The 19,067-nt window shown below is 42.8% G+C and overlaps 1 protein-coding gene across 1 annotated transcript in view; it reads right to left on the reverse strand.

The window, feature by feature from the left end:
- MTA3 (metastasis associated 1 family member 3) overlaps positions 1-19,067 on the reverse strand; it is a 118,262-nt gene that overhangs the window by 62,190 nt on the left and 37,005 nt on the right. Inside the window, exons 5-8 of the mRNA XM_028724794.2 lie at positions 17,190-17,253; positions 15,855-15,972; positions 9,728-9,830; positions 3,258-3,357 (exon numbers count right to left, since the gene is read on the reverse strand). Coding sequence (XP_028580627.2) covers positions 3,258-3,357; positions 9,728-9,830; positions 15,855-15,972; positions 17,190-17,253 — 385 coding nt within the window. The remainder of the gene's footprint in view (positions 1-3,257; positions 3,358-9,727; positions 9,831-15,854; positions 15,973-17,189; positions 17,254-19,067) is intronic.

A 19,067-nucleotide genomic window follows, 5' to 3' on the forward strand; every position in this document is an offset into this window, starting at 1 on the left:
GCAGTAAACAAGAGCTGAGAACCCTCTCTCTTCTGTTGCGCTCTTCCCATGATACAGATTTTAATTCAACTGCAGTTTCTGCTTTCTGTTACCCTCATGCTTCCCTTTCTTGACTATGAAAATAGGCAAGAAACAGTGCAGTTAAGTGAGCAAACCTGAGTCTTGTAAGACCTGTTCAGAAGACCATCCAAGGTAGAGAAAAAAGCATCAAAGGTAGAGCAATACAATGAGACATGGTGGAGGGGAATGGGATCACGTTCGCACATCCCAAACACCCATGCATCAATTGGGTCTTGTTTACAGCCTTTTGTGGGCACATATGCCTGCAGAGTCTGCACAGAGCACCTAATCTGTGTGGGTTTAGGACAAGTCAGTGTGATCCTATTTACCCCTTCGTGTGTTGATTAATCCTGAATTTTTATTGTCTGTACAATGCTGTAGAAACCTCCAGGAGAGTTCCTTAAACCTACGACTTAGTCCCATCTTAAGGGAGGATGCCCGAAGCATGCAACGCATTTTAGAAATAATTTGAAAAGGGCATTAGGAACGAGGGAGGAACACAGAATTGTATGAAGCTGCCTTATACCAAGTCAGAATATTGGTCCATATAGGTCTGTACTGCTGACACTGACTAGCATTGGCTCTAAGATTCCCACTGGAGATGCTGGGGATCAAAGCTGAGACCTTTTGAATAAAATGCATGCACTCTACCGCTAAACATACAGCCTTTAAGAGACACAGCAACAAAGGACTTTCAATTCAGTAAAAGAATAGAACAGAAAGCAAGGGCTAGCTGCTTAAAAAAAGAGGGTTAGAATACTGTATTTTAACAACCAAGTACTTTCAGGATGGTAATGAAATATATCAAAACCCTCAGAGAGCACGTCGGCTCCAAATATGATCACCAATTAAGAGTAAAAGTGCTATTTGAAGGGGGGAAACCTCCTCCTTAGCTTGAGAATGAAAAAGAGAACAGAAGTTTTAATAATGCCAAGAAAGCAGGCAAGAAGTGGTCGAGATAATGAACAAGAGCACAGAATGGTAATTAAATCTGGCCTGGCTCTTCTGGTTAACGAAGTTAATCATTAGCAAGGATAAAACTTTCATACAACTGTCCAAAAACTAAATGTATCAGTCAGTCAGTGTACCCAGTGTGTACTTTTGAGGACAGAACAGCCTCGGAACAGTGTGAAGGAGGGGAAATACAATGCCAGATACCCAAAGGCCATGCATATTTATATAACTTCCCGCTGTTCCTCTATGGTCCCTCCTTCCATTATAGCTTTGCAATAACCCTCTGAGGTAGAGAGGTAGAGGTAGAGGTAGAGGTAGAGAGAGAGAGAGAGAGACACTAGATCAAGACTGCCCAGTGAGCTTCACAATGAAGTAGGGACTTGAGCCTGGATATCCTCTGTGTCTGGTCTAATCCTCTTGCCATTAAACTATTGCCTCTCAATGTAGTTCCACATAGCTACTAGTCCAAACGCTGTTAAGAGCTGCCTCAGTGCCAGCCTGGCCCTCCTCCCGAGAAGCTCCTGGCTTCTTCTTGAATTTGCAACAGCAAAAGAGGAACAGGTTTAGCCATTTTAGGTGTGACTGAAGAAGGGTAAGTTATCATACGAGGGGAGCACTGGGGATGAGCTGCGCCTCACCACTGTCTTCATTATCCTCATCATGGAAGCTCCCCATTCATCTTCCACTAATTTTACAGGGCTTTAAAGCATACAGGGCTCCTCCGCCAGGTACAAGAGGCTGCCCACCTCACACTGACCGTGAGTTGAAGGGCAATGAGATTGGTGATGGGGACCCAGCTTGCGTGTTCGCCCACTCCGCTTCCTTCCCCCGTGATAACTTAAGTCTTTTAAGTAACTCCTGAAGATGACTATTGTGAACTTGCTGAGCAGTTCCCAATTAGCCAAATTCTGCATAACTCCCGTTTTTCAGAAGCCAAGACATGGACCCCCTACTTTTGAAAATGTTGCTCTCTCTGTGGTAGTTCTCATTATGTGAATAGCGCCAACATGTCCCAGGACAAAACTGGGACGTGCTCCCGTGTGAGTCACATGACCCACACAGTGACCAAAAACGGGATGTCCCAGACAGTTGACGGGTATGTGCCACAGACCCCCGGGTGCATTGGGCAGACCTCAGGGGGTCTATGGACCACCAATTGGGAACCACTGGCCTGGATTGTAAAGATTCGTGTTTCAGATTTCCATATGTAACAGTATCAAGTCATTTTCAGTCAAGCTTTATCACTCTCAGAGACACTGAAAGATGAGTATCATATTTTCATATGTTTTTGTGCTTATTCTCTTATGACAGCGCATGGTTATCTAAAAGATGCTCTCATATTATGATTAAATGGTATCATTCTTCCACTTTCAAAAAATGCATTTTATTATTAGTTTCAGGAACAAAGAGCAACCAATTCCAAACACTGAGAGATGCCAAAATACAGCCCTAAAATAGTGTTTGCACAGGCCTGTCAGGTGTCAAGGGATGGATGACATGAACCTACTGTACCCTGAAACACCTGCGTCTTTTGCAGCACAGTCTTAAACATGCCCACTTAAAAGTTCTCTTGTGTTCAACTGGGCTTACTGCAAGGTGGTATTCATCTACTCAGAGTACACCCACTGAAATTAATAGGCCTAACTTAGTTATGTTCATTATTTTAAGTGAGTCGACTCCGAGTAAAACTTAGTTGAATATCACTTATGGAATAGGATCGTAGCCTTAGCTCTAAGTTCTGTGGGTGAAATCCAGTGTTGCTGTTCCATTTACAGAACAGCTTTGGGTCCTGTAGAAGTATCTGCTAACCTAAAGGGAGACAATTTGCAATCCCCACCCTACCCCTGAATGCTACCTAAAACACCTTCCATGTGGTGTATTTCTTCCTCCTCCAGCCCCTACCTCCGAGAAAGAAAACCTCATTCATGGGAGTTTTTAAGCAGAGGTTGGGTGGCCATCTGTCATGGATGCTTTAGCTGCGATTCCTGCATTGCAGGGGGGTGGGCCAGATGACCCTCAAAGTCCCTTCCAACACTACAGTTCTGTGATTCTATAAGAAGGTTCCCAGCAGTTTGGCTTGAACAAGAGGCAGCTGAAGGGAGTACTCAGAACATTCACATGCAGGTATTCAAAATCCTTCACATCCTGATCAGCAGCACAGAGGACCAGGAGGGAGTCCACCTCTTAAATCCCGCCCAGTATGCATTAATGCGCAAAAAGAGGATTTCAAGGAAGCATCTCACCAGAGTGATGTCACGGGAAGCAGCAGCAGCGCTCATGTGTAAACTAGGTTGTCTTACAGAACTACTGCAGTCCAGAGCTCGGGCAAACGTACCGACCGCACTGAAAAACATACAAAAGAATTGCAAAAATTAAAAATACCCATGTAAACCAGATATACATTAAAGGCATCATATGCATGCCCGCTCTTTCACATGCGCTCCATAGTTTATCAGCAGGCATGTTAGGATTCACCTGTGAATGGAAAGACTTCAAAGCAAACTCACAATGTTTAGCGTGAAAACCGAAGGTGAATCTGTATTAACAGGGGCAAATGTCCACCATAGACTATATCTATATCTATAGCTTTCAGATTTGGTGTGCCAATAAAACTTCTGTGCAAGTGGGGGCATGAGTGGAGCGAATAAATTCAGGAAGACACTGTGAGACAAGCAGAGAGGTCTATTACACATAGAGAGAAAGCTGAAAGTACCTCTAGGCAAATGACTGCAACTTTGTCTTAAACTATATGCACATGGTAGCCATAGGTGACCAGGAATTGTACACAGGTGAGTAAGCAAGCTTGTATAGGAGGGGTGGAGCTGTCAACCCCTTTGTGGAAGGCTTTTTTTCCTCTACTGTAAGCTTGCTAAATGGTTAGTAAGCTGCATTTCTATGCCAGGGGCTGAGGGCATGTCTTTTGGAGAGATACTTCTGGCCTCAACCATGCCTTGACACAAACTCACCCAGAGTAATGCTAACCTACAAAGACAAATTAAGTTGATTTCCAGGAGTTATTAGTGTTACTGAAACACATTTTTTAAAAACACACCCTGTGTTGAGGCTCAGTATCTCACACACCACCCAAACACCCAGAAAAAAACAGTGTTTTCAGTACCCTTAAAATGCTCTCCCAACCATTTATCTATGAGCAGCTCCTCTGAGAACCAGAGAACATTTAAATGGCCCAGACCCACCTCCATACTTGGGTTATTTAAACATTCTACCAATTGGACACAACAGCAACCGAAAGAACAGGGCATATTAAGTACACTTATGAATCAACCCACTGTGACTCCTGTTCCAATATGTCAATTTTCCTTTTAACTTGAAGGCATAATTGAAGAAAACTTGAAATTTCAAATTACATTTCCTTTCATAAAAATCACAATAAAAATCTCTCAACAGTTGGACTACTACAGGACTTTACAGCTGCTGGTTCTACTTTAAAGTGAACTGTGAAAAAACAACATCACCAAGGCCATTAATATTCCATGTTTTTTAGCAATTTACACAAGTAAATGAGGCAATCAGCTATTTATTTTCCTCAACCATCATTATTTTAAAAGGATTTTTTTTGGCTTTAAATTGGATGACCACCTCCACCTTAGCCTGACTGAGAGAGGACTGCTGTGTTATTCAAGCTGTTAAGAGAGGTTTTTTTAGTTCGACATTTACATTTCAGCTTATTTTTCCTCAATAGTGGTGGGTCATCAGAAACTGAGAAACAACAAAATTAAAGATGAGGGGGTGTTAAAAGATTGCATGAGGCCAGTCCTTACAACGTTGCTACAAACTGTAACTATTCCAACATAATACATAAGTGCAGAGCAGGAAATATGCTCAAGGACTCCTAAGAAAGAAATGTGCTTGCAAATGTGCACGGTGCTTCCCCTCCAAGGCTCAGAAATGATCCCGAAGGGTATCCAATCCCCAAAGTACAGTCTTCCATATTTTCACTCCCCTGTGGCGAGTGTGACAACCTCCTCTGGCGACCATGACAAGTCCCAGCCTAATTCTGAACTCTGAAGCTGCACCATTAGAAAGGGATCGGTCTGACTGTTGCACAGTGATCCCAATTCCCTCCCCAAGTCCAAGGTTGGGAGAAGACATGGGGTTGTATATCTGCCATGTGACCAAGGTATTCAAAACAACTTAGCTAAGCAGTGTTTCTGAGGTTGTAGGGTGAATATTTAGTTTTTGTGCAGCCAAGGCATCTGGAATGCCTTGGTCACAGTGGCCAAACTAGCAGGGGCTTGGAGGCTATCATTTTTTGCTAATACAAACAATACACACAATACACACAAACATTTTCTGTTTCTCCAGTCTTGCCCAAAGGAAGAAGAAGAGGAGGAGTTTGGGTTTGATATCCCGCTTTATCACTACCCGAAGGAGTCTCAAAGCGGCTAACATTCTCCTTTCCCTTCCTCCCCCACAACAAACGCTCTGTGAGGTGAGTGGGGCTGAGAGACTTCAGAGAAGTGTGACTAGCCCAAGGTCACCCAGCAGCTGCATGTGGAGGAGCGGAGACGCGAACCCGGTTCCCCAGATTGCGAGTCTACCGCTCTTAACCACTACACCACACTGGCTCTCAGAGTCAGTATCTTCACTTGTATCTGCACTTTCCACTAATGCCCCACATCTGCTCCCCATTGAGCTGCACACAGCGGCGTAGCGTGGGTTATCAGCACCCGGGGCAAGGCAAGTAATTTGCGCCCCCTAACCCGGGGCAAGGCAAGTAATTTGCGCCCCCTAACCCGGGGCAAGGCAAGTACAGTAATTTACTCTCCCAAGCAGCAGCAGCGAGGCTTCTCTTTCCCCCGCGCTCTCCTGGAGCTGCCTCTTTTCTTTCCTTTTTTCCCTTTCTCCAAGGCTTTTCGCTTTCTCTCCTTAATTGATTCTTCCTCCACACCGTGGCGTTTCCTGGCTGCTTCCCCCCCCCCCCTTCCCCTCTCTCTCCTCCTCGCTCTGCTTGCCTTGCCCTGCCCTGCCGGAGGGCGCCCTGAGGAGACTCCGCTCTCCTTTTTGACCAGGCGAGGTGGAAAAAAGGGGGGAAAGTCTCTTCCCGCCCCCTCGCCAGACTCCCTGCTCGGCTTGGCTCACTACCCAGGCGGCCAGTGGAGAGAGAGCCGCAATTACCATAAAGCTCCTCTCCCTCCGCTTCGCCAAGCTGTCAAAGCCCGGCAGCAGCGGCAACGGCAGCAGCAGGCGCAGCCAGACCCCCGCCAGCCAGCCCGCCCGCCCGGCTTCCTCTCCTTTTTTTGCCCGCGGCAGAAGGCTTCGCTCTCCCCCTTCCGCGACCTCCTCGCCAAGCCGAGCGAGCGCGGGCTCCCTAACCCGTGGATTTTAGTAGGGGCAGAGAGCTGCTAGTGCGAGCGCGCCCCCCGCCCATGTTGCACCCGGTGCGGCCGGCCCCCCTGGCACCCCCCACGCTACGCCACTGGCTGCACAAGAAATATATTGCAGGCAGATAAGCTTGTTCAGAGCCAGCTCTGATGCTTTCACCAGCACAAAATCATCTGGCAGGACTTAGCCACATGTTATCTAGAGCTTTTCTACAGCAGTTTCTTGTTGTGTTGCAATACTAGAACTTGCTCATCTGAACAAAGCTTTGCGTAGACTCTCCTTACTCAGGGCTGTACAACTTCTGGAAAGAAAAGTCAAGAACAAAAATAGAGGCAGTAATTTGGGAAGCCCAAATAATAAAAAAGAGAGACAGTTGGAGCATAGGCAGCAAATTGTCAGTGCAAATGCAGCCTGAGATATTTGTTGTTCTTTGTCCCACATCTACCACACTTGCGCCTTTAAAAAAAGAAGAATAAAAGCAAGAGGCCAGATTCTAACTTGTTTGTGTTTCATTATCGCATTTCCCCACACTGAGGTTTTTTGGTTCTGTTTTCTTTAAGGTAGAGAAAACACCAACATCGGTAATAATAAGCACTGCTTGCTCCAAAGGATGAGTTCCTGATCCGAAGAACATTTCTTCTCTGAAATAATGCTGCCGACTAGAGTTGATAATATATCCAATATGTCACATTCTCACTGTCTGATGGCTGCAAGTCCCTTGGGTCAATTCCCAGCTGTAATTATCTGTGAGCTGTTGACACGGAGGGTCTGCGGCTTGGTGTTTTTAGTTAAAGAAAATCTTAATTGGCCCATAGAATGTTTTTGTCAGCGGTATTGAAGAGACAGACTGCTCCACCCCTAAGCAGGATCCTTGGTGGAATGGGGCACAGCTTTAATACCAAGTCAAGCGCTGGAAAAGGCGATGGCTTCCTACTGTTAGAAAATACTGAGCAGCCAATATTGTGCTGCCATACAAAGCTGCGGTTGATAAAGCAGGGGTTGTCTCTTTGTCTGACCCTGAAGAGTCTCCCCTCTTGCATCTGATAATGCTTCTTGCATGACCAGAAGGATAGAGCGAGATGTGAGGGTGTGTGTAGAAACTAGCCCATTGTATAAATGTCATATTCACATTCATTGCTTCAGCCATTTTTTATCTCTAGTTCCATCAATTACTTGCATGTGGCCTGCTTGAGGTTGTCCAGGAGGAATGCGGTCCTCGGGATTTCTCTCCCCAGTGTCTAGCCTCCAACATGGAGGTCACACGTGGCACAGGCAATGGAGTTCTCCTAGACAGGAGACGAGACTGCCTATATAGTCTTGGCTTGACCATGCTGAGGTGTCCTATCCTATCCAGCTCATCAGCCTAAAGACAAAGCCACTTCAAGGCACTCCTCTTGTGGAATGGCATTATTCCCTGGTCAAATCATGCACAAGAGTGGAAGATGCATGGTGGTATCTTTCAAGGGGTTTTTTGCATCAATTGCAGGGATGTAATGGTTAGGGCAGGGACGCGGGTGGCGCTGTGGTCTAAACCACTGTGCCGCTTGGTTCTTTACCTTTACTTTTTTACCTGTCTAAAGCAGGACACACACGGGCCTCCTAAGCATGAGACCACTATTATGGTAACAGTACAGTATGTGGAAATAATTCACAATGGCAAGTCCTCAGAAAGTCATTCTCTGTGCAGGAGCTTTGACAAAGCCCAGGAGAAACACAGTCTTTGGTGAGCAAGAATTCAGTGGCTGGGGCAGATCAATAGCTGCATTTTTAAAGACTGACTAATTTTCTTTTTGGAAAAAGAAATCAAAATTGTGCTGACTGAGCTACAAATCAGGAAGTGTCCAACTGGAATCTCACCTCTGTCATTAAATCACAAGGTGGCCTTAGGCAAGCAAAACAAACACAAATAATACTTAATATACTGAGTGCATTGTTTACTTTTCTTCTGATTCACTGCACAAAGGAAAATTACTAAAACTGATGGAGCCATATTGGTTTCTTCCACATTTTTCAGCACAGTGGGAGTGCAACCACAAAGTTACAAAAAAAGACAATTATTTATTGGAAATTAAGTTCTCCTACACTACAAATACAACAGTATATCTACTTCCAATTCAATCTCAGGAAACAGCAAGAGAAAACTGTTGGCAGGGGAGAATCTCTTTCAAATAACTTGCTAAAGAATATTTTGTGGCAATGCTGAGGCCAAAAGAAAAAAGAAAGAAATTATAAGAACCAGAACTTCTCACGCTGAAGACTCTTCCATGTAGCATGTTGGAAATAAATGTATTTTTTTTAAAAAAAAACAGAAATGAATAAAGGGAGAGGGGCTTTATTTGCACTAGTCGAAACATTCAACTTGAGATTTTCCAATGAGGGCAGATAGAACAGAAAGGTCTACTGAGACAATCAGGGCTTAAAAGCTCATATAAGAGTCAAGTCAGAGTAAATGATAAGATTTTTCTTCTTCGTAAAATATACACACTGGTGGAGGAAGAGGAGTGCGGGGGGGAGTGCACCGCCCCCGGCAGTGCGATCCCAGTGGAGTGCCATCGCGGCTGTCCCCCCAACAGCGCTGGGCGCCACACCCCTGCAGATGGCATGCCCCACCCTCAGGACACACACCAGCCCCGCCCCCACCTGCTCTCCGCCCCACCCCACCCCCATGCCGGAGCATGAAGCTCCGCCACTGAATACACACACACACACGACTACCTCTTAACCCCATACTGATTGTGGAAAACTTAAGATTGTAGGTAAGCAGAGAAATGAAATAAAAGAGAGAAAACAGAGAATTCGCTTCTCTTTCAGGAAAAGCAACTTCTGTAATTGTAAGTTCTTTAATCTGTTTTAGTATTGTGCGATGCTATGTTACATCATTAATGTTGTGCTTTCATTGTTGTAATCCTGCCATGGGATCTCAGCATGAAGGGCAGGTAATAAATTTTAACAACAACAACAGGGTCTGGGGAGGCACTGAGTGGTATACTTGCTGCAACATCTGTAGCTCTGCTGGATAGGCTGGGAGATGCAGAAACTCCCCTCCCAAGGTCAGAAGGCAGGGAAACAAGCACCTTAGGGGGACCTAGGCAGCTTTGGGTTCAAAGCCTCTGGCACCCTCCCCATGCCTTCTGCCAGTTACCGCTTTGTTTCATCTTCTGCATGACAATTCTTCATATATTTAAAGGGTGCCAGCGAGTCTACCTTCATTCTTCTCTTCTCCAGGGAAAACAGAATAGACTCCTTATAACATTTGTTCCATGGAGGAAAGATTATGCATTGGGGGGGGGGCATGGCTTCTCCACCCCTGGTTCGGATCATGCCCTTTATTATTAAGAGGGGGAGAGAATGAAGGTGTTCATCTTACCGGGCTACTACTAAAAACTGGTCGATCTGATGGTCAGTGAGATGGCTGTCTGGATCCCATACTTTTACTTCAAGCTTTGCCTGCTCCCGGTCATCTGTTTCTCCTGGCAAAAAAAAAAAAAAGTAGCGCATATAAAAATAATTTTTCTTTCGACTTGTCTTGTATCATGCTTAAATTGAACATGTATCCAACAGTTATACACAATGGTCAGTTCAGCACAGTTCAAATGCCGCACTGAATTTTGCAATGCGGTAAGAAATTAAAAAGTATGGAAATCAGCTGCTGAATATCAAAGAGCTTCTCGTGTTAAAATAATTGCATAATATGTTTTATAAATGCATATAAAATATCAAGGTGGTGTACAACAATATATACAACAAAACATACAAAACCATAAAAACAATGCAAAGTAATCATTAAAAATGATCATGTGAAGGACTGGGGGTGGTGTGGGTATACCTGGAGACATTGGGGCATGGCCAAGACACACTCCCAGTCTCTCTACAAACCGTTGCCTTCACATATCCAGACAGAACGCCAAAAAAGGGCTACAGTTTGCCTCTGGATCAAAAAAATTTAAATATGCAGTTTGAAATGATTTTCCAGTTCTAATTTGGAAGCCAGTTATGCTTTGCAGTAAGCACAGTTTACCCCACTCAAGATCTCTTATTGTAAGCCAGCAAATGTTTAGCCTGGAGAAGAGGAGGTTAAGGGGTGATATGATAGCCATGTTCAAATATATAAAAGGATGTCATATAGAGGAGGGAGAAAGGTTGTTTTCTGCTGCTCCAGAGAAGCGGACACGGAGCAATGGATCCAAACTACAAGAAAGAAGATTCCACCTAAACATTAGGAAGAACTTCCTGACAGTAAGAGCTGTTCGACAGTGGAATTTGCTGCCAAGGAGTGTGGTGGAGTCTCCTTCTTTGGAGGTCTTTAAGCAGAGGCTTGACAACCATATGTCAGGAGTGCTCTGATGGTGTTTCCTGCATGGCAGGGGGTTGGACTCGATGGCCCTTGTGGTCTATTCCAACTCTATGATTCTATGAAATGATGGAGGAAAGTGGCGTACAGGAAAGAAGGAAGGCTTGCAAACCTGAAGCTGGTCCTGGCAGCAAAGCCACAATGGTGGTGAAATTTGAGCAGCATCTACGATGCCACCGTCAAGTCTGTGACCATGCAGCTACAATCAATTTGTTTGTGTTTCAGCACCAGTCAGAACAGTCCTTAAAAATACACTTCTCAGATAGACTCCAACTTAATTGCTTACAGATGCCTGCTTCATAATCACCGACTCAACACACAAATTGCTTTCAACAGACTCTTAAATACCTTTCCCTAAATGCATTGTCATCTGCCCTTCGAACAAAAAGCAATTAGCCCCTTTATTTGTGCAGTTCATGAATCCATATCTTCATCTCTGTAGCTAGATTGTGGCTAGACTGCCCGTCTCCCCTCTTTATTTCCACTAATTTCTTTTGCAGTAAAAAAACCATGAAGCAGCATTAATTGTCCGTGTCTCCCAATTCTGCAGCTAGAAATGGGACATGATATGCAAGGTCTCATACTCTAACCTTCACTTATCCAAGCTGAACTGATGAATAATTCACAGAGTTTCTAACTTTGCCTTAAAATGAGCCTTTTCCGACATAACAGTATTTCATAATAACTTTCAAGGTAAATCACACCATCTTTCCTAAGCATGTCTGCATGTGTTCAGATTTCCATCTTGTGGAAGGTGTTAATATACTGTTGCAAGCCACCTCAATTTCTGAGCAGTGTGAGATTCCAGGAGTTCCAGGTGCCAGATCCCGGCCAATTATACATCAGTCTATAATAGCTGCCTTCCAGATCACATGCTGCCACAGGGTTGGACCAATCTTAATACCCACACTCCCCCATTGTGGGGCCCTTCTTCTCTGAGTAGGTCTTGCATGTTGGACCAAAGAACAGTGATGTTTGATCTTGTATCCAACATCCCTATTCATTTCACACCACCCACCTCACAACTAATTGTCAGGCTGCTATTATTATAGTTCAGCTGCACAGATTTGGGCACATACTCATAACAATATAAAACACAGAAACACATTGCACATTGCAATAAGCAAAATAAATCAAGATGGGCTTTGGGACCATTATGTAGTCGCCATACTAACAACTTCTGGGGAAAGAAAATTATGGGTTGCCTTCAATGAAGTCCTATTCAGAGCAGAACAATTAAAATTAGTAAACTAAGTTAGCCATGCCCATTAACTTCAGTGGGTCTACTCTGAGTAGCACTAGCACTGAATACCACCCCATATTTTGGAAGTGTTAAGAAATGCATATGTTTTAACATTTTTGTGGATTTTGTATACAATACATACAAACAGGGCTTTCCCCTCCCATATTATATTCAGTTATATAATCTGAACAATAGATTGAAGTGTGCCAAAAGAGAGAGAGAGCCCAAAGTGTATTCCTCCTTGAAATATACCTCACTATGGGAATGCTCATTATCCAAAATCTCAGTTATCCAAACATAAATAATTATACCCAAACCTCACTACACGAATGACTGATTCAGATATCTGAGCAGTTCTCTGCATTTTTCTGGTTGGCAGCAACCATTTCAGGCAGAAACCATGGCGGGAGGGAACTAAAGAACTATTTCCAGGGAACGTATTATGTTCAGATAGCAGGACCTGCGTGTATTTTAAACCACAGGTGGAAGGGCTGTCATATATACTTGAGACATTCCTTCTTCATGAAGCAAGAAGAAATGCAGGCTGAAATCCTTCACCCTGACACACTAACTTTCCATGCTCAAGGATTTATTGACTTTTTAAATGTGAAAGTCTTGGTTTCCGGGATGACAGCAACATCGCCCTGCACATTTGAAATGTGTCTAAAAGTATAAACTTGCATCTCCCAATGATCCAGGACTATGATGCATCGACTAATGTGTTTTCTATATATAGTCAAGAAAAGAGAAGAAGCAAAGGCGGGAGGGAGCAGAGTGACGCAGCCGCAAGTGGAGAAACAGAGCAGAAGTGAGCGTTGCATCTGTTATTTGTCAGGAATCCTATGTGTTCCTGCGCACGTGTGCTTGGGAGTAAGCTACACCGAACTCGGTTAGACTTACTTCTAAGTAAGCATGCACAGGAAGTCTTAAGAGGGTGGAGTGTGGCAATGGATGAAAAAAGCATGGAGGAACTTAGTGAAGACTAGAGCAGGAAGGTATGGATCACAGAGATGCAACAGTCTCTGGTAGGGCTGGCTGATATATCAATATATCATCTAAAACCAGCTTGAAGTCCATGTTGTGATATCAGTTTCATAATTTTTGACCTGGCAATATATCACAAATCATGATGTGTGTGTGTGTGTGTGTGCGCGCGCACACACACACACAATGGCACCATCCTAAGATGTCAGAACTGAGTTCCTGTGAGTTCCCCTTGAAAAAAGCCTTGTGGTGATATAACGGAATAACATGATGTTTAGCTGGTAATCTATCGAAATGTTGAAACCCAGGTATCACACAGCCCTAGTCTCTGGTCCCAATTAGTCAGGACAGCAAAAACCTCTTCATTAGACCAGAAGTTTCCACTTATCGTGAGGAACAGCAGTCTTCCTTAATTCACAATCTTGCAAATGTAACAGCTCATGCACATTTTTAATAGCCTCCCTGCATACATAAACTCTCACAATGCAATCCTATTCTTGTCCACTCAGAACTAAGTCCTGTTAATTTCAACAGAACTTTCCTCCATATTAAAAAGGGTGTTTTGTTTTGTTTTTAATTTAAAGACTATCTTTTTGTTTGCTTGCACTCCCTCCCTCCCTTTGATGAAAAAGGAGAGATTGGTGGGATGAGGGCCCCTTCTGTAGGGGTGGGGGTGGAGGGGAGAAGATTTAGCTGGCTGACTTATGCTGAAATGGGAGGTTGGGTACTTTCCCAGGAAAGTAGAAGTAAGTTTAGTTGGACTCAGTGGGGCTTATGCACGCACAGATTCCACAGGCCTCTGAGTGGGAAAGCAGATGCACCTTGACAAGTAAATCACTTAGACTACTCATAAATTAGTTGAAAATATATTAAATATAATATATGGAAGTTTATTTAATACAGTGGTACCTCGGGTAAAGAACTTAATTCGTTCTGGAGGTCTGTTCTTAACCTGAAACTGTTCTTAACCCGAAGCACCACTTTAGCTAATGGGGTCTCCTGCTACCGCCATGCCGCCGCTGCACGATTTCTGTTCTCATCCTGGAGCAAAGTTCTTAACCCGAGGTACTATTTCTGGGTTAGCGGAGTTTGTAACCTGAAGCGTATGTGACCCGAGGTACCACTGTACTTTATTACATCTACCACTTCCTTATATTTTAAGGCCCTCCACCATTGCAGGGAGGTACGGTGGGATCCTCTAATGCTTTGGGGGGGGGGCACAGCAAGGCGCTCCCCCACCGCAGATATATGTTGTGATATTTAGCTGGTTATATACTGTGATGTTGAAAACCAGATATCGCCCAGCCCTGCTCCCAGGTAGGCAGATTTAGGATTGCAGACTGCCTGGCTTAAAAGCAAACTACAGTATTAATGTTGGCATAACTTCTCTTCTTGGTCGCTGAAAAGTATTCTTATGTGCCACTGATTTACAAGCTTGTATGGAGCAATGGGCTGTACCCAACATGACTCTTACTCAGAGAAGACCCACTAAAAAAAAAGGGGGTAGAATATATTGCTCATGGCCATTGACTTCAACGGGTCTACTTGAGCATATTGCCAACCACATGTGCCCTAGGCCACCTCTCTCATAAGAAAAACAGTGTATTCGTTCTTCAAATATATGTTAAAAGAAGAAATGAAAGGGTCTTGTGCCATAAATCACAGAGGATGTTACTATGTAATAAAGGTCTTACTGAATTTATTTAAAAGTCAATTGCATCTGAGAGATAAGCAAGCAGTTGTTTTCACCATGTCTCATGACCAGGAACTGTTTTATAGCAAGAACTCCATCAAATGGACTAGGTGCTATAAATAAAACATTTTTTCCCTTTGATGCTTAAGGTTATTTATAAAGAGCAGGTCAGTTACACAGTTTGCAAAAAACCTTTAAAAAAAGACATGGAAGTCTTGTTTGTTCATAAAGCTGTCACATTACTTCTTGATACACTGACATGCATTCCACAGAAGTTGTGTCAATTCACACTGATTTCATTTCTCCTGGGTGAAGGCAATTCTGAATGGAGACCTAACAGCAGCTACTAAGTCAAGGTAGGGAAACTCCTCAGTTGGTGAATTACACTGTAGTCCTCACTACGATCCATGGAAAGTGCACTGACATGTTTCCAATGGTAGCTGTAGTTTGGGATGAAGGGGTGCAAAAGCAAGGGTGTGAATGAGCCAGGCTCCTATAGCCACATCCCCAAGACTGCCACTTCCAGACAAGATTCACACCTCGGATCTGCCTGCTACTGGCTGTATTTTGAAGATTAAATCGCAACAACAGGAAACAGCTTATTTGACGTATGTTTGTTATGGCCACTTTTTATAATTCATAATATCCACAAAGACTGAAATGTCATCATCATCATCATCATCATATTCTGACAAATAGGGAATGGCTGTCTCCATCTTTCCTAATGAGGCACCCAACATCCACAACCCTTTATCCAAGCCACTGCCACCATTTTGTGACAGCAAGGGATAGAGGTAATTCTACTTCTCCTGGATTGGCCTCAACATTCATGGGCATGGACCAAGCTTGGACAACTGAATCTCAGCTTAATAAGCAACATATGAATGGGTCTTTTGGTTGTGCATGCAGCCTCGGCACTCCTCCCCTTGTGTGACCAAGTAAACAAACCAGGAAGTCTTCCATTAATTCAGGTGTCTTGAAGACTTTGTAATGTTAGCAGGCCTGTGCAATTCTCTGCATTTCTTCTTGAGTAGCCAGCCATTTTAATTATTGGTTCTGTTTTAATGGCTTTCATTGCTTCTTGCTGAAGTTTTGCAAGAAAACGGTATACATCTACTTTTATAAATAATAATAAAAATAGCCTGCACATTCAAAGCTGCATCAAACCACATCAGACTTAAAAAGAAATAGGTACACCAAGTCAAAACTATAATGTGTTTTACCTTCTGCGAGCATATCTGGAACATCTGCTTGATATCTGGGACCTACTCTGATTTCTCCTTTGTCTGCTAGAAGTGTTTTCAACGATGGATCATATACCAGTGAATAGAAGAAAGTATCCTAAAAAAAAAAAAGACATGTATTTTCCAAAGTACTATTAGTTCATGATAAATAAAACAACAGTACATATTTCTGCATTTTAACACACATGCACCAAAAAAATGCTTGGACAGATCAGCCCATTTATGTTCCCTGGCAAGTTTTGCATAGGTCAGTTACATCCTATTTTCGGAAGATTTTTTTTTTTTTAAGCATGGAAAAAATGCATTTATATTTTGGGCACTTTCCCCTAAAGTAAGCATTTCTTCCCCTAAAATACACATTTCATATACTTTTCAATGCATTTTTACCATGGAACATTCATTATAATGTACCTAAACACACACAATTCAATGTAAATTTAAAGAATGGGGTAATCCAAATGCTGACAGCATTCCAATCTGTGAATAAATCCTGGGCAGATCAGGCTGGTTGCTATGAAATGTGGATGGAACAAATTTCTCTTTTTTAAATGATTTTATTTATATATTTTTAATAAATAAAAAAATCAACATTTCAAATTTAGCAATCAATCATTCCACCTACGACTTCCCCTCCCTCTCTCCCTCCATGACTCCCCCATAAAATTTCAATTTATGCTGCATATTACAATTACTCTATACCTTCAACTTATCACAAAAGAAAGTTCACCCTTCCTGCTGTCCTTAATCAACTCCTGTTTGAGTTTTAACATATTTACACTGAGTTTTTAAGTATTCTGCAAACATTTTCCCATCTTCTTTAAAATCAGACTCATTCTTATCTCTAATTTTACACGTCAATTCTACATAGTCTATCAATTTCAGCTGTCATTCTTCTTTGCGTTTAATATTCGTGCTGCCGTTGTTGCATAAAAAAAAATATGTATCTGTTTGTGGATGGATCAAATTTCCCTTCCCTCCCAAATCCTGAGTTAATCATATTAAAATTTAATCCTATATCACTGCGAAAATAATTAGGCAGGCAGAAAGAGACAGCCCATTTTCATTTGCAAAATTCTGGCTGAAAGTCAAAATGAACTGTTTCAGTATTGTTATAATAAAGCATCAATAATTCAAGAAACTAAACATTCCAAACAATAAACACAGACACAAATCATTTTCAACTTTAGCTATTCATATTATGCTACTTAGCAAAAGGATTATTTGGTTTTCCTAACAATCCGCAGGAAAAATCACAATACTAAAGGAAACCACATATAAAAAGGATGCTGAAAGTTATGAAAAATGTAGCATTACCTCTTTAATGAGATACGACAATACAGACTCTGTCTCATTCAGAAGTGCAACACTGCATTTCCCCCTATATAAACACACACAAAAATCAACAACATATTAATGATTTATAATGCCATTTTTTTCAAGCAGCAAATGACAACAGATTAGTCAACCAAGTTCAAAATTTACAAATTTCAGTTAAATCAATGATTTTTAAACAGGAAATGGCCATGAATGCACCATGAGTAAACAGGATTCAGGAAAGGGTATACGTGTGAAGAAAGTAAGGAAGTTCAGTATCATCGCAAATACAAATGAACTAAACACATTAATTATTTCTGCATAAAACTCAATGTAGATTAAACATTTAAGGAAAAGGACAGAGGCCTTTAAAACGGTACCATCTTCATTTGAGGTACACCCCACTTAAATGCATGTTTTCAACACTGGCTGTAGTGAAGTTTATTCAAAACTAAGGTTATCTTAATATTGTTCAAATAACAGGCTCATGTAAAGCCCCCTTGGGATCCTGGCTGCATAGCTCTCTCTGCCATATGTAGCATCACTGCCTGAAAGATTACAAAAGTGGGGGGACATAAGAAGAGCCTACTGGATCAGGCCAATAGTCCATCTAGTTCAGCATCCTGTCTTCACAGTGGCTGATCAGATGCCTGAGGGAAGCCTGCAAGCTAGACAACAGCATTCTGAATAGGAAGCTGCCTTCTACTGAGTGAGATCATCATTCCACCTTGCTCAGTATTGTCCATGCTAAGTAGCAATAGCTCTCCATGGTTTAAGGCAGAAGGTCTCTCCCAGCCATACTGGGCATTGCACCTGGGACGTTCTTCTGCATGGAAAGCAGACGCTGTACCACTAAGATCCATCCCTTTCGACCCTAGGAGGAGATCAGAAAGCTTTGCTGGAAAGGATGAGGATAACAGTTTTCCATCCAACAGAGTAGAAACAAAATGTGGGTTGTCTCCAAGGGCAGTAGGCCATTGAAAACCCCAGATAATGTGTGTTTCTCTGGGCCATGGAGCAAAGGCAACGTAGCCTCTATTCATTTCTGAACTGAGGCCTGGGAGCCCAGCCCCTTGAGCTGAACATCACCGAGACACAAACCATTTTAATTGAATAAAGACTGCAGATTGGCCAGAAAATGGCCCAGATAGTTACAGAGCTTCTGGGAAAGGGAAACAAGCCTCCACAGAAATTTCCATCCATTAAATGTGCACATATTTGGAATCCATTCTTACAAATACAGTGGTACCTTGGTAGTTGAACGGCTTGGCTCCTGAACACCGCAAACCTGGAAATGAGTGTTCCAGTTTGCGAACGTTTTTCAAAAGCTGAACATCAGATGCAGCTTCCGATTGAGTGCAGGAAGCTCCTGCAGTCAATCAAAAGCTGCGCCTTGGTTTTTGAACCATTTCAGGAGTCAAACAGACTCCCAGAACAGATTAAATTAGAGAACTAGGGTACCACTGTACTGTACAGTGGATGCTCGAGTTGCGAATGTGATCCATGCGGGATGCACGTTCGCAACCCGCAGTGGTGCGTCTGCACACACGTGGCTTTCAATTCGGCGCTTCTGCACATGCGCGGCCACCAAAACCCAGAAGTAACCCATTCCAGTACTTCCAGGTTTCGGCGGGTGCATAACCTGAAAAAATGCAACCTGAAGCGGCTGTAACCTGAGGTATGACTGTAATGGGTTAAGATCTGGTGAAGTACAATAACAGCTTTGTAAAGTATACAGTTTGGGATTTTATTCCCCTCCCCCCTTTACTTTCCCTTCTACATGGGTGCTGTTTCTTTTTATATCTCTCTTTTATTTACATCTCCTCATGTTTAGTGCACATATAATTATGTACTTTTTAAGTTTCAATAAAGATGTCT

This window comes from Podarcis muralis, chromosome 3 (genome assembly GCF_964188315.1).
Source record: "Podarcis muralis chromosome 3, rPodMur119.hap1.1, whole genome shotgun sequence".
Taxonomy (NCBI): domain Eukaryota; kingdom Metazoa; phylum Chordata; class Lepidosauria; order Squamata; family Lacertidae; genus Podarcis; species Podarcis muralis.